Raw genomic sequence first — 14,301 nt, 5'->3', positions numbered from 1 at the left:
ACAACAGAATGGCATTAAATATACTGATCCCAAGGACATTGCCAATATCCTGGCAGATCAATTTAGTGCCAACTTCACCCCCCCTCTCACCCCCTAAAGGGCCCATCTCAATACTAAAAGATTGCCAAATTCCGGTAATCACGGCCACACAAGTAAAAACTGCACTCTCCAAAGCTAAGAATACAGCATCCATGGGACTAGATGACATCCCGGGCTGTGTACTACATGAACTACAAATTGAACTAGCACCTCACCTAAGTGTCATGTTTAATTATAGCCTCACCTCAGGCTTCGTACCCACTGAGTGGCGCACAGCTACAGTTATCCCACTCCACAAGGGGGGAATCCACCTTGGATCCTGAGAACTACCGTCCCCATCAGTCTGATGAGCCTGATCTGCAAGGGCATGGAACGCATTATCATGGAACTTATAAACAAAGACATTGGCAACCTTCAAACATTGGACTCCACCCAGTTTGGGTTTGTGAGGGCCGATCTTGTCTCACGAACCTGAATGACTTCTTCGAATCAGTCTCCAGAGCTGTGGACGAGGGTAAGGCAGTCCACACAGCCTATCTGGACTTCGCCAAGGCCTTTGACACCACCTCCCACTCCGGAATCATAGATAAACTTACTAAGCTGGGCATAAATCCCTACATCACTCGATGGGTTGCCAACTGGCTTACTGACAGAACCCAGACTGTAAAAGTAGCAGACTCCAAATCCAGCTCCAGACAAGTGGAGTACCTCAGGGTTCAGTCCTGGGACCGCTCTTGTTTGTCATATACTTCTCTGAAGTACAGGCCAACACTAAGGGACTCTGGCTAACAAAGTTTGCAGATGACTGCAAACTGGGAGCCATTACTGAATCCCTAAATGATGTGGATATTCTACAAAAGGGCCTTACAGAAACAGATGCTTGGTGCCAGAGCCATGAGCTCAAGCTTAATGCCAAGAAATGTACAGTTATCCCCTTTGGGAAAAAACATGTACCCATGAATTACCACACAGGTGGCAGTACACTAAACAGTTAAAGTGTGATGAGAGACTTACGGACACAGGTGGACAGTGGTCTCACCTTTGATAACCACATCGCCACAACAGTCAGGAAATCCTATGCGGCACACCTCATCACTAAGGGCTTTTTATCCCGAAAAAAGGAGGTCATTGTCCCACTGTACACATCCCTCATTAGACCCATTATAGAGTACGTATGTACTTCACAAGACTTCTGCAACAGCTGGAAAGGCCGCAGAAATACCTCACTAAAAGAATCACAGGCCTAAAGCAGATGCCCTATGCTGACCATCTAAAAAAACTCCAGCTATACTCTGTGGCATATCGTCTACTCAGAGGCGATCTCTGCTTAACATACAAGGCCATGTCAAACCCTGACCTGTTGGACATGCTCCACTTAAAGAAATCCCAGTCCGTCAGAGTCACATGCTCCAGGGATCTTAACCTTGTCATCACAACGAACAAAACATGCTGGTGTATAGGTTCCTGACCCAGAGACTCCCCATACTCTGGAATAGACTGCCCATACATGTCAAGGAGAGCGCTTCCTTGGCCCCCTTCAAAAAGAAACTTGACGATTGGATGGGAGATAGGAAATTCACCTTGGGGATCACGTCAGTCACCCTGCTGGACAGGAGTCCAGGGAAGTAAATATTGTGGGAAGAAATATCCAGGGAATTGTTATGGCTAGGCTTGTATAGGCCCTAGCCGCCAGTAGCCTAGCACCAACCTATGAACTCATGTTAACTAGGCCTTACTCTAATTTTGCACCTGTTTGACAAACCATGTAACAATTACTGTGATCTGTCTTAAAAACTGGTTCCCCATGTACTATTGTAACCCTATGCACTTAACTGGGATTATAGCCCTGCTCGTCTAACCCTTTCCGTTGTCCTTGTTTTAACTTTCTTTAATCTGAAAGTCATTACATAAAAGAAAAAATAAAAAAGCTGCAACCCCCCCCCAGGCTCTTCCTCGACTCTCACTTTGGGTATGTTACCCGTGACAGTTTCAAGCAGTGCCCATTCTACCTCTTCATGCTCATTCGTTCTCCATGATGCCCAACATTCCTTGCCCGATTCTCCCTTATTAAACCAACCCTTCTCCATTAACATTAATGATTTCTTAAACAACAGTAAGGGTCCTACCAGCACTGTCTGCCTGGCAGCCAGTACTCGCTGATCGCCAGGAACCCATTTAGCACGAAAGTCCTGAATCCCTTCACTTGTCTGGTACCCTGGCCAGCACTCTGCAGTGCTCCTAGTGCTTCCCTGTGATCGGTTCACATTCTTCTTCCAGAGTGGAAGGAAATCCCAAAACTGGCACGCTGCAAACGACAGAGATGTAAACCTATTTGTCTACACTCTAGCATAACAGAAAGCAACAGGGTCTTCAACATAGAGCAGCCACATAGTAGTCATGAATTTACCACTGGTTTAGCACCCGTGTCTCTCATGGATAGGAACATATAAATGCACTTCTCACCTCTTGGTTATTTGTACAAAAATATAACGGCTATTCATGGGAATATCAGGCTATTGATTTATGAGGATCTTTAGAAGCCAAGCCATACAAAGTGTCCATGAATCTAAGACAGAAATTATGTGTTGACGGATTGTTTGACTGACTTTTTATTTAACGATTACCACCACGAGTGTTAATTTTTCCATAAAAACAGAAGACACCAGCCAAGGTACCAGAAAGATTCATTGTTCATTAATAAACAGAATCTCATGTTTTGTCATTTTTATTATTTTACAAGTTGAACAGCAGTTTGTCACTAAAATTAAAGGTCCTCCTGATGTAAAGATCACGGAGGGAAATATAGATAGTCAGGATTGCACCAGTCGGGGCAGCCTGGGCACAAGACCGGTGAGAGACACCGTTAGGAGCACCAAGCCTCTATACAGCAGAGAAGTAAACCGTCCTGCTTATCCTGTCCCCCTCTTAGGCCACCCTGACCATCAGCAATGAGCACTCAAGATGGAGACTCAGGAAACCTGAAAAGGTAGCGAAGCCACAAACAGTTCATCCCTGGGATGTTTATAAAGGGTGTTACTCCAGCGAGCATGAGGAGGGACCTGAAAAGGCAGCGAAGCCACAAACAGTTCATCCCTGGGATGTTTATAAAGGGTGTTACTCCAGCGAGCATGAGGAGGGACCTGAAAAGGCAGCGACGCCACAAACAGTTCATCCCTGGGATGTTTATAAAGGGTGTTACTCCAGCGAGCATGAGGAGGGACCTGAAAAGGTAGCGAAGCCACAAACAGTTCATCCCTGGGATGTTTATAAAGGGTGTTACTCCAGCGAGCATGAGGAGGGACCTGAAAAGGCAGCGAAGCCACAAACAGTTCATCCCTGGGATGTTTATAAAGGGTGTTACTCCAGTGAGCATGAGGAGGGACCTGAAAAGGCAGCGAAGCCACAAACAGTTCATCCCTGGGATGTTTATAAAGGGTGTTACTCCAGTGAGCATGAGGAGGGACCTGAAAAGGCAGCGAAGCCACAAACAGTTCATCCCTGGGATGTTTATAAAGGGTGTTACTCCAGTGAGCATGAGGAGGGACCTGAAAAGGCAGCGAAGCCACAAACAGTTCATCCCTGGGATGTTTATAAAGGGTGTTACTCCAGTGAGCATGAGGAGGGACCTGAAAAGGTAGCGAAGCCATAAACAGTTCATCCCTGGGATGTTTATAACGGGTGTTACTCCAGTCAGCATGAGGAGGGACCTGAAAAGGCAGCGAAGCCACAAACAGTTCATCCCTGGGATGTTTATAAAGGGTGTTACTCCAGTGAGCATGAGGAGGGACCTGAAAAGGCAGCGAAGCCACAAACAGTTCATCCCTGGGATGTTTATAACGGGTGTTACTCCAGCGAGCATGAGGAGGGACCTGAAAAGGCAGCGAAGCCACAAACAGTTCATCCCTGGGATGTTTATAAAGGGTGTTACTCCAGCGAGCATGAGGAGGGACCTGAAAAGGCAGCGAAGCCACAAACAGTTCATCCCTGGGATGTTTATAAAGGGTGTTACTCCAGTGAGCATGAGGAGGGACCTGAAAAGGCAGCGAAGCCACAAACAGTTCATCCCTGGGATGTTTATAAAGGGTGTTACTCCAGCGAGCATGAGGAGGGACCTGAAAAGGCAGCAAAGCCACAAACAGTTCATCCCTGGGATGTTTATAAAGGGTGTTACTCCAGCGAGCATGAGGAGGGACCTGAAAAGGCAGCAAAGCCACAAACAGTTCATCCCTGGGATGTTTATAAAGGGTGTTACTCCAGCGAGCATGAGGAGGGACCTGAAAAGGCAGCGAAGCCACAAACAGTTCATCCCTGGGATGTTTATAAAGGGTGTTACTCCAGTGAGCATGAGGAGGGGCCTGAAAAGGCAGCGACGCCACAAACAGTTCATCCCTGGGATGTTTATAAAGGGTGTTACTCCAGCGAGCATGAGGAGGGACCTGAAAAGGCAGCGAAGCCACAAACAGTTCATCCCTGGGATGTTTATAAAGGGTGTTAATCCAGTGAGCATGAGGAGGGACCTGAAAAGGCAGCGAAGCCACAAACAGTTCATCCCTGGGATGTTTATAAAGGGTGTTACTCCAGCGAGCATGAGGAGGGACCTGAAAAGGCAGTGAAGCCACAAACAGTTCATCCCTGGGATGTTTATAAAGGGTGTTACTCCAGTCAGCATGAGGAGGGACCTGAAAAGGCAGCGAAGCCACAAACAGTTCATCCCTGGGATGTTTATAAAGGGTGTTACTCCAGCGAGCATGAGGAGGGACCTGAAAAGGCAGCGAAGCCACAAACAGTTCATCCCTGGGATGTTTATAAAGGGTGTTACTCCAGTGAGCATGAGGAGGGACCTGAAAAGGCAGCGAAGCCACAAACAGTTCATCCCTGGGATGTTTATAAAGGGTGTTACTCCAGCGAGCATGAGGAGGGACCTGAAAAGGCAGCGAAGCCACAAACAGTTCATCCCTGGGATGTTTATAAAGGGTGTTACTCCAGCGAGCATGAGGAGGGACCTGAAAAGGCAGAAGCCACAAACAGTTCATCCCTGGGATGTTTATAACGGGTGTTACTCCAGTGAGCATGAGGAGGGACCTGAAAAGGCAGCGAAGCCACAAACAGTTCATCCCTGGGATGTTTATAAAGGGTGTTACTCCAGTCAGCATGAGGAGGGACCTGAAAAGGCAGCGAAGCCACAAACAGTTCATCCCTGGGATGTTTATAAAGGGTGTTACTCCAGTCAGCATGAGGAGGGACCTGAAAAGGCAGCGAAGCCACAAACAGTTCATCCCTGGGATGTTTATAAAGGGTGTTACTCCAGTCAGCATGAGGAGGGACCTGAAAAGGCAGCGAAGCCACAAACAGTTCATCCCTGGGATGTTTATAAAGGGTGTTACTCCAGTCAGCATGAGGAGGGACCTGAAAAGGCAGCGAAGCCACAAACAGTTCATCCCTGGGATGTTTATAAAGGGTGTTACTCCAGTCAGCATGAGGAGGGACCTGAAAAGGCAGCGAAGCCACAAACAGTTCATCCCTGGGATGTTTATAAAGGGTGTTACTCCAGCGAGCATGAGGAGGGACCTGAAAAGGCAGCGAAGCCACAAACAGTTCATCCCTGGGATGTTTATAAAGGGTGTTACTCCAGTGAGCATGAGGAGGGACCTGAAAAGGCAGTGAAGCCACAAACAGTTCATCCCTGGGATGTTTATAAAGGGTGTTACTCCAGCGAGCATGGAGGGACCTGAAAAGGCAGTGAAGCCACAAACAGTTCATCCCTGGGATGTTTATAAAGGGTGTTACTCCAGTGAGCATGAGGAGGGACCTGAAAAGGCAGCGAAGCCACAAACAGTTCATCCCTGGGATGTTTATAAAGGGTGTTACTCCAGTGAGCATGAGGAGGGACCTGAAAAGGCAGCGAAGCCACAAACAGTTCATCCCTGGGATGTTTATAAAGGGTGTTACTCCAGCGAGCATGAGGAGGGACCTGAAAAGGCAGCGAAGCCACAAACAGTTCATCCCTGGGATGTTTATAAAGGGTGTTACTCCAGTGAGCATGAGGAGGGACCTGAAAAGGCAGCGAAGCCACAAACAGTTCATCCCTGGGATGTTTATAAAGGGTGTTACTCCAGCGAGCATGAGGAGGGACCTGAAAAGGCAGCGAAGCCACAAACAGTTCATCCCTGGGATGTTTATAAAGGGTGTTACTCCAGCGAGCATGAGGAGGGACCTGAAAAGGCAGCGAAGCCACAAACAGTTCATCCCTGGGATGTTTATAAAGGGTGTTACTCCAGCGAGCATGAGGAGGGACCTGAAAAGGCAGCGAAGCCACAAACAGTTCATCCCTGGGATGTTTATAAAGGGTGTTACTCCAGCGAGCATGAGGAGGGACCTGAAAAGGCAGCGAAGCCACAAACAGTTCATCCCTGGGATGTTTATAAAGGGTGTTACTCCAGCGAGCATGAGGAGGGACCTGAAAAGGCAGCGAAGCCACAAACAGTTCATCCCTGGGATGTTTATAAAGGGTGTTACTCCAGCGAGCATGAGGAGGGACCTGAAAAGGCAGCGAAGCCACAAACAGTTCATCCCTGGGATGTTTATAAGGTGTTACTCCAGCGAGCATGAGGAGGGACCTGAAAAGGCAGCGAAGCCACAAACAGTTCATCCCTGGGATGTTTATAAAGGGTGTTACTCCAGCGAGCATGAGGAGGGACCTGAAAAGGCAGCGAAGCCACAAACAGTTCATCCCTGGGATGTTTATAAAGGGTGTTACTCCAGCGAGCATGAGGAGGGACCTGAAAAGGCAGCGAAGCCACAAACAGTTCATCCCTGGGATGTTTATAAAGGGTGTTACTCCAGTGAGCATGAGGAGGGACACAAATCAGTGAGAAGCATGCAAGTGTGAAAGGGACAGGCATCTCCATGTTGGCTGGGAAACAGGGTGCATAAAGGGGTGGGCAGTTAAACATGGTACAGAAAGGGTGAAGGGGAGCAGCTTATACATATGGGCCACACAAAAGCCAGGAAGTACGAACAGGAGGAATAGCTGTACATCACACAAAGGCTGGAGCAGAGGGGATGCTGAACATTTTACAGGACAGGAGGACAGGAGAAGGAAAGATGCATTAGGGACAAGGATTCCAAAGGGAAGAACAGGTGCACACAGAGAAAGAAAGGAATAGGAGAGAAGCACTAGGGGATAAGGAGTCTGAAGGGAAGGGGCAGGTGCAGATCAGACAGGATGTTTGAAAAGAACACATGGTTACATACAAGACTGTTAAATAAGAATGGAGGGAGACGGTCGCATATTGGCTAGCTTCCTCAAGCAAAATCAGCTGGACATGGTTTCCTTCTGCCACGTGTCTTTATGTTCACAAGATGTCAAGGCACTCGCACAATGCAGACCACTGTTTGCCATCAGGAAGCACATGCATTGACATTTTTATGGGCTCCCTGTACAACACTCGCTGTACGACACTGTTTTGAAAACAAATGCCAGCCTCTTATCCAGCTATCATGACCTCACCTGCCTTCTTCTTATACCAGTTTCATTCAAATCTGTACATCTGTTCGAACCTTAAATACACCTGTAATAAAAATCTGCAACTATGGAGCAACTGCAGTATTACAAGTTGTTCAAAATCTGTAAGTATAGCTCAGAAAAAAGATGCACACAACTAAGATGTTTTATCCTATATGGTGCACACTATGTTGACAACTGGGGAAAAAAAAACATTTAAGTTTATTAAGGTATTTGTCCATCCCATAGGAAAAAGCCCTCACTAAACCCTAGAATGGCTGGGTTTCAGCTAGCAGCATGGGTGTTTGAGGGACTGGACCAGGGAAGATGGGAGTGAGCATCTCATGCCAGCTCAATCATCCTGGGAGGAAGCAACCTAGGCTCACTGCACTGATGTCCAGCTGCCGGGGGGGGGGGGCACAAAAAAGAAGAAAACATTTTATTAAGGTATTTGAATCTAAGCACCGTCATACTAACAAATCAGCAAAGTGTTCAGAAATATAAGACTGTGCTTAGTGGGTTCTACCCATTTAACAAATAAAGCACTTGCATGCTGAGCTTTCTATCTGAGATACATTTCCCTTTCTTTAAAGAAGTGTATACGTGAGAGTGTACTCTGGGTAAAAGCTACTGCAGCCACCTGTTGCAGCATGCACACGTGTATGGACACTATGTCCCCTCCACCTAGGATACTACAGTAGCTCAATGCCAGGGAGGTCAGCAGAGCACTGACACCACTGTCTTCAGGACTGAACGACTCAACCGTTGAAACAGGAAGATTACAAACGTTTTCAATAATAATTAAAAAAAATGTACATCTAAATGCTTTTTACAACATTAATTCATATTACTACAAAATTTTCTTGGATTCAACGAATTATCAGTGCATTAGTGCACCCTCTTAAAATACGTTTTCCTTGGGTCAACAGTTCTTAAAGGCACACATGTGGCCTAACAGTGACTTAATGCCACTACAATGTTTCCTATTAAAAAGCAGAACTGTCCTATCTACTATCTACAGATACACAGCTTTGCTACCCCATAATAAGCCTGACAAAAATCATTCTACAAGTGTGTACGACAACTGATACAATGCAGCCATGCTAGGATTCCTGGGTACAGACAACACAGAATTAAAATAAATCACCTGATGATATTTCTTCAGTATGTTGTGCATTTCGGCTACATCTTCACTAGATATCGTTTTAATAATAAATCTTCGATCAAAAGACGTAAGGAAACGATATCCAAAGCGACCCTGAGAGTCGCTGTTTAACGGCGCACTCCGTGTGAGTGAATACTACAAAAGAAAAACAATATAAAAATCAGAAACGCTTTACAAACAAATGTACAGGAAATAAAACTGTCCACACTAAAATGAAGGAAACTGTTTAGGCCTCTACCTAAAAGTGCACTACTGTCACTCCTCTGTGTTGGGTTCTAACACATTAATGTCAATGCAGTCTCCAACATAATTTATTATTCTGTTTTTTCCCCCCTTCAGAAAGAAAAGCTATGCAAGTATTCACCATATCAGTTAACGAAACGCACTGCAGGGGATAATCATTCTGGCAGTCCTCCAAGTACCTTCTTGGTGGCTAGCTCTAATTTCTGATCTTCAGCCCAAACACTCACAGCATGTGTGCCCCCTCACTCCCCAATCCACAGTGGGGTATCCCTGCACCCGAGATAAGAATCTGCATTTTGTCCCAGAACCCTACTTTTTTGAGAATCTGAAAATTGGGTAAAAACACTTGGAAGCAAATCAGAAAAGAGGATACAACACTCTCAGGCCTGCAATCCTCATAGATGCAACTTCTGCTACAACGATGACACAGGAAACCCCACCCCAGCCACAGGTACAGTAAGATGAACTCATGGTAGTGGACATTTTCATAGATCAGCTGATCTGATAAGTATACAGTGTCTGTTATATTTCACTCTGAGTGCTCCTGATTTAGTTGGAAGACAACTTAGTGGAATTCCAAGCAGCATCCCCAGAAACGCAGGCTAAATAAAAAAAAATTAGATGGTTGAGTCCTGAAACCAGTCTCATGTGCAGGACCACAGCTGATATCTAGTGAAATGTGTGCCCAAAGCCCAAGGGCCAGAGTCATAGGAAGTTACTAGGCTATTGGCCCTGAGGCCTTTATAAGCCTAGCCAAGAGTTTAGCCCATGTGTAGACAAGTCAGCACCCAAAGCCCCAGTCCAGCAGGGACACAGGTGGAATCCCAGGGGTGTATTTTCTGTTTCCCATCCAGTTATCCAGGTTGTGCTTAAAAAGGGGTAAAGAGGACTCTGCCTGACGTGGACAGCGAGTCTATTCCACAGATGAGGGAGTCTCTGGGACACAAATTTGTCCCACCAACAAGTCCCATTGATGTCACAAACCAGGTTGAGGCCGCATGTGTGGTTACTCAAGTGGAGCTTAACTTGCAGACATGCAGCAGTCCCATCAAGGCAGGGTCTGAGATTGCTTTGTATGCCAGACACAGGTCACTACTGAGGAGTCTGTACGAAATTGAGTAGAGGAACAGGGTTTTTAGCCTATCTGTGTAGGGTAGATGTTTGAGGCCCTGGATTCTCCTGGTGAGGAACCTCTGTGGACAAGCCAGCTGCTGCATGTGCTTTGCAAGGTTCTTGCCGAAGGGACATTGTCCTCAATAATTGGCCTTATAAGGGAAGACTACAGGGATGTTATGTCCTCCTTGTCCCTCATGAGATACCCTTACTTCTGAGGTGGGCCATGTAGTAAGCTTTCCATACAACGGAAGCAACATGGTGGTCAAAAGTCAGGTTGCCATCAACTTGGGTGCCCAAATCCCTCACGACTGATTGCATGCTTAGGACATTGTTATTAATGTAATAATATGACATCACTCTCCCCCCAAAGGAGATGATGATGCATTTTTTGGCATGTTGCTTGAGGCCATGTTTCTGAAACCAGCCATTTGTTTGGGTGAGACTTCTTGGAGGATGTCCACATCACTTGGGGAATTGAATTACAGTCCATGTAATCATTTTTGAAACAGGCCATAGAGCTGGTTACTGCCATTCCCTTCCCCCCAAGTGGAATGACCCTTGGCAGATGGATAGCTAATTGATGACAGAGAACACAGAATTAAAGCAGAACAACTAGCATTGAATAGTAATGCGAGGGACAGGTTTTCCACAGGATTCTGCAAAAGAGAATGGCCAAAGGACAGGTCAAGACTCCTCCTTTGGAAGAAAACACTGGTTGGTCTTTACAGGTACCCACTCCTTGTGGAACAACCAATAAAGTTCACAACACAACCAGCCATACCACTCAGATATCTACAGAGAATGGAAAGGCTTCCAGGAATGTCTTCCAGAAGACAAACTTCAGGACACAGAAAAGATGTACACAAAAGATGGATGGGTGACTGTGTCGAAAGCCTTGGCTAAGTCAAGATAGGCATTATGTAATACTTTGCTCTCATCCATGTCTATGATGACATTCTCAAAGTTCCTTAGGTTTAATAAGCAAGACCTGCCCTTAACGAAGGCAAAGTGGGCAGGGTCAAGAACTTGGAGGTCACCTATATCCTTGGTTGATAAGGTCCATGACAATTCTTTCCACAGCTTTGCAGATAAGTCTGGTTAGGCCTATAGGTCTATATTTTACAGGGTCGGCTGATGGACGTCCTTTGTGTAGGGGGATTACTGTTGCTGTTCTCCACTCTGCTGGAACAAAGTCAGTGCTCAGGCTATGGTTGAAGACAGCGTCAAGCAGTTCTGCTAAGTCTCGCTTTAGCTTATTTAGTAAGTAGCCTGGGATGTTATCTTGTCTCACCGAGGCCATATTTTTGGCCTTGGAGTGGATGAATATGACCTGCTCTTTAGAAATATTAGGTAGTGGGCTGGTGACAGAGATGCTTTGGGGTATGTCTGGTGGGGACAGAGGGGGTGAAGTTTGCACCAAATCCGTCCACCAGCAGGTTAGCAATTTCTTCAGGTTCAGTGGTATAATCCACAATCAGTTCGGCACATAGCTGGGCATTCTCTAAGATTTCACACATGGCTAAAGAAGGCCTTATGATTGTCTTTAGCTAGAAATGCTAATTTAGCCTCATAATTAGCTTTAGAGAACTTTACAAGACATCTGATTTGCTTGTTCAAGCTGTTGAGAGTATATTCTTCCTCTGTTGGGTAAGTTCCTTCTTGTTCTTAGATAACAGTTTCTTCCTTTTGTTATATAACCTATTTATACTTGCGGTCCACCAGGGTGGCCTGTTTCTTCGGGAGGACCTGGTTTTGATTCTGACAGGTACAGACGAGTCTATACAGAGCATTTGTGTACGTCTCTGCATAGGAGTCATTGCTGGCTGTGTTAGCAAGGAATTTGAAACTTTTTATACCCTCGCTTAGTATGCTAAAGTTTGCTTTGGAGAAATTTTTCAGTTTTTTTTTTTTTTGCTCTTGTGGGGGTGTCAGGTCTGATCTTTGCTTCAAATGAGACAGAGTTATGGTCTGACCATACCAGGGAGGGAAACATACAGGGGGTAGGGTAGTGCAGTGACACCCAATCCTAGTGAGTACCAGGTCGAGGACATTCGAGACCCTTGTGGGACTGTTCCAGAGCATTTGAATTAAAGTCTAGGAACCTCAGGGCGATTGCATTGGTACTCGTGCATGTTGTCCAATCTATGGACGGATAATCAAACTTTCCCAAGACCAAAGTGTTTAGCCACACAGGGAGTGATTACAGCAAGTCCAGGTTGTTGGTGTGTTTCTCTTGGTTCATGGTGGGGGACTTGTAGCTCCAGAGAGGCGTACTGTTTAAGTAGTCTCAAGGTGTATTTGGATTTAATGAAGATGGATACACCTCCACCTTTGGTTCTTTGACACTTGTTTTCAGGTTTGAACATGTGGTAGGCATAGTAGCCTGGTGCTCTATGCAGTCTTGAACCAAGTCTCAATGACTGCACAGTTGTCAGCATCTTCCAAAGTGAGGAGTGCTTCCAGGGACTATCTGAGAAAAAAGCAATGGTGATACTCAGCCTACGGTTGTAAACCTAGAGTGCAGGAATGATAAAGCACTGTGATGCACAAATACCTTCCATCTACTTGCAGAAAAGTCGTAAAAAGCTCAACTACTTTGCAGAACTGTTCAGCTGGCCTATTACTTCATTGTAATGCTTTATCTGACCCAGGCGCAATTAATGTCTTGGGCTCCTGCAGGGGTTTGCACAGGTAAAGGGGAAATGACGACGCTATGCCTTGTTCACCTCTGTTTAGAAGGGAGGGCAGAGGAGGAAACATGCTGTGAGGGGCAGGCCATTTCTATGCCCTACTAGAGACTGAGAATTAGAGTAGGGTTAGGCCAGGCATACAGGCAGTACTCGTTAACATGTCCTCCATGTGTTGGGGGGCTTAAATACTCACAGACCCACAAGTCAGAGGAGATTCTGGCCTTGAATGGACTCCACCACATGGGATGGGTAGGATCACCCATCTTTGTATACGTCAGCTGTAGAAGTCAACTACAGAATCAACTGTGCTGCATCTACTCCACTCCCTGGTTGCAGAGTCATGGTACAGTCCCCCTCCTCCGCAGGTCCCTCCGCAGGTTCTAAGGTTAAGAGATGGAAGCATGCAAACGTTACAAAAGTGTCTTTAATCCACAATATACAATACAAAGCAAACTTTTAAAGTCATCTCATAATTTAAGTATTTAACAATGTGCTCACTGAATAAGTGGTCATACCCTTGAGGATTTTATTTAGCCAGGGACCCTGGCCACAATGGTAAACACATGGAGAAAACAGCAGACAGCCAAATAATATGCCTGTGAGAGGGTGGCAGAAAACCACAAAGTGTGGAGTAAAAAAAAAAAAAAAACATCCAATGTGAAACAGGCAAAGCTATCTGTACAATTTCGAGACAGACGAACCCAGGCATATGAATGATACATTTACATGTCCTGCAGATTGGACAGGGAAATTAAACCAAACCAAACAATAACACTGGTCTTTAGCACAACGTCTGGCATCATAATAGGCAGCAGAGAGAAGCAGTGGTTATGCCTCAGACCTCTAAGGTCAATGACAGTTCCAAAACCCCATCCTACAGTCCAGTCTTGTGAGCATACTCCCCACAAAGCATAGCTGTATCAGTATATTCACCATAAAGTGTAGCTGAGCAAGTACTCTCCCCCTCAGGTACAGCTGTGCGAGTACCCTCACCATTAGGCACAGTGCTGCGCGAGTACCCTCACCATTAGGCACAGTGCTGCGCGAGTACCCTCACCATTAGGCACAGTGCTGTGTGAGTACCCTCGCCATAAGGTGCAGCGCTGCGCGAGTACCCTTACCATTAGGCACAGTGCTGCATGAGTACCCTCACCATTAGGCACAGTGCTGCATGATTACCCTCATCTTTAGGCACAGTGCTGCACGAGTACCCTCACCATTAGGTACAGTGCTGTGCGTGCCCCTCCCTGACCCTCTTCAAACGAAACAGAGATCAACGGATGGGTGACCACAAATTCACTCCTGGGCTGGTGCCCATGTCCCTTCTGGACATAAGTAGGTATTAACTACCACAGACCCTTACCTCTGCAAACTTCACTCACCTAGCCACAGACAATTGGGGCAATCCAGGATAAATATGGCTAGGCTTGTAAGGGCTCTAGGGCCATTAGCCTAGTAATCTATAAACTATGAAGACACTCGGCAGTAAAACGACAGAGCAGTTCATAATGTTAACTGTTCTCTTTTGAGGCATTAAAAAAAAA

General features: G+C 46.1%; 1 protein-coding gene across 1 annotated transcript in view; it reads right to left on the bottom strand.

Moving 5' to 3' along the window:
* PIP4K2B (phosphatidylinositol-5-phosphate 4-kinase type 2 beta) overlaps window positions 1–14,301 on the bottom strand; it is a 571,177-nt gene that overhangs the window by 297,484 nt on the left and 259,392 nt on the right. Inside the window, exon 4 of the mRNA XM_044055292.1 lies at window positions 8,691–8,843. Within this exon, the coding sequence (XP_043911227.1) occupies window positions 8,691–8,843 (153 nt within the window). The remainder of the gene's footprint in view (window positions 1–8,690; window positions 8,844–14,301) is intronic.

The sequence above is a fragment of the Protopterus annectens genome, chromosome 13.part0, assembly GCF_019279795.1.
Source record: "Protopterus annectens isolate FY-2018-M chromosome 13.part0, PAN1.0, whole genome shotgun sequence".
NCBI lineage: Eukaryota > Metazoa > Chordata > Ceratodontiformes > Protopteridae > Protopterus > Protopterus annectens.
The sequence above is the reverse complement of the archived record's forward strand: the minus strand, read 5'-3'. Positions and strand labels throughout refer to the sequence as shown.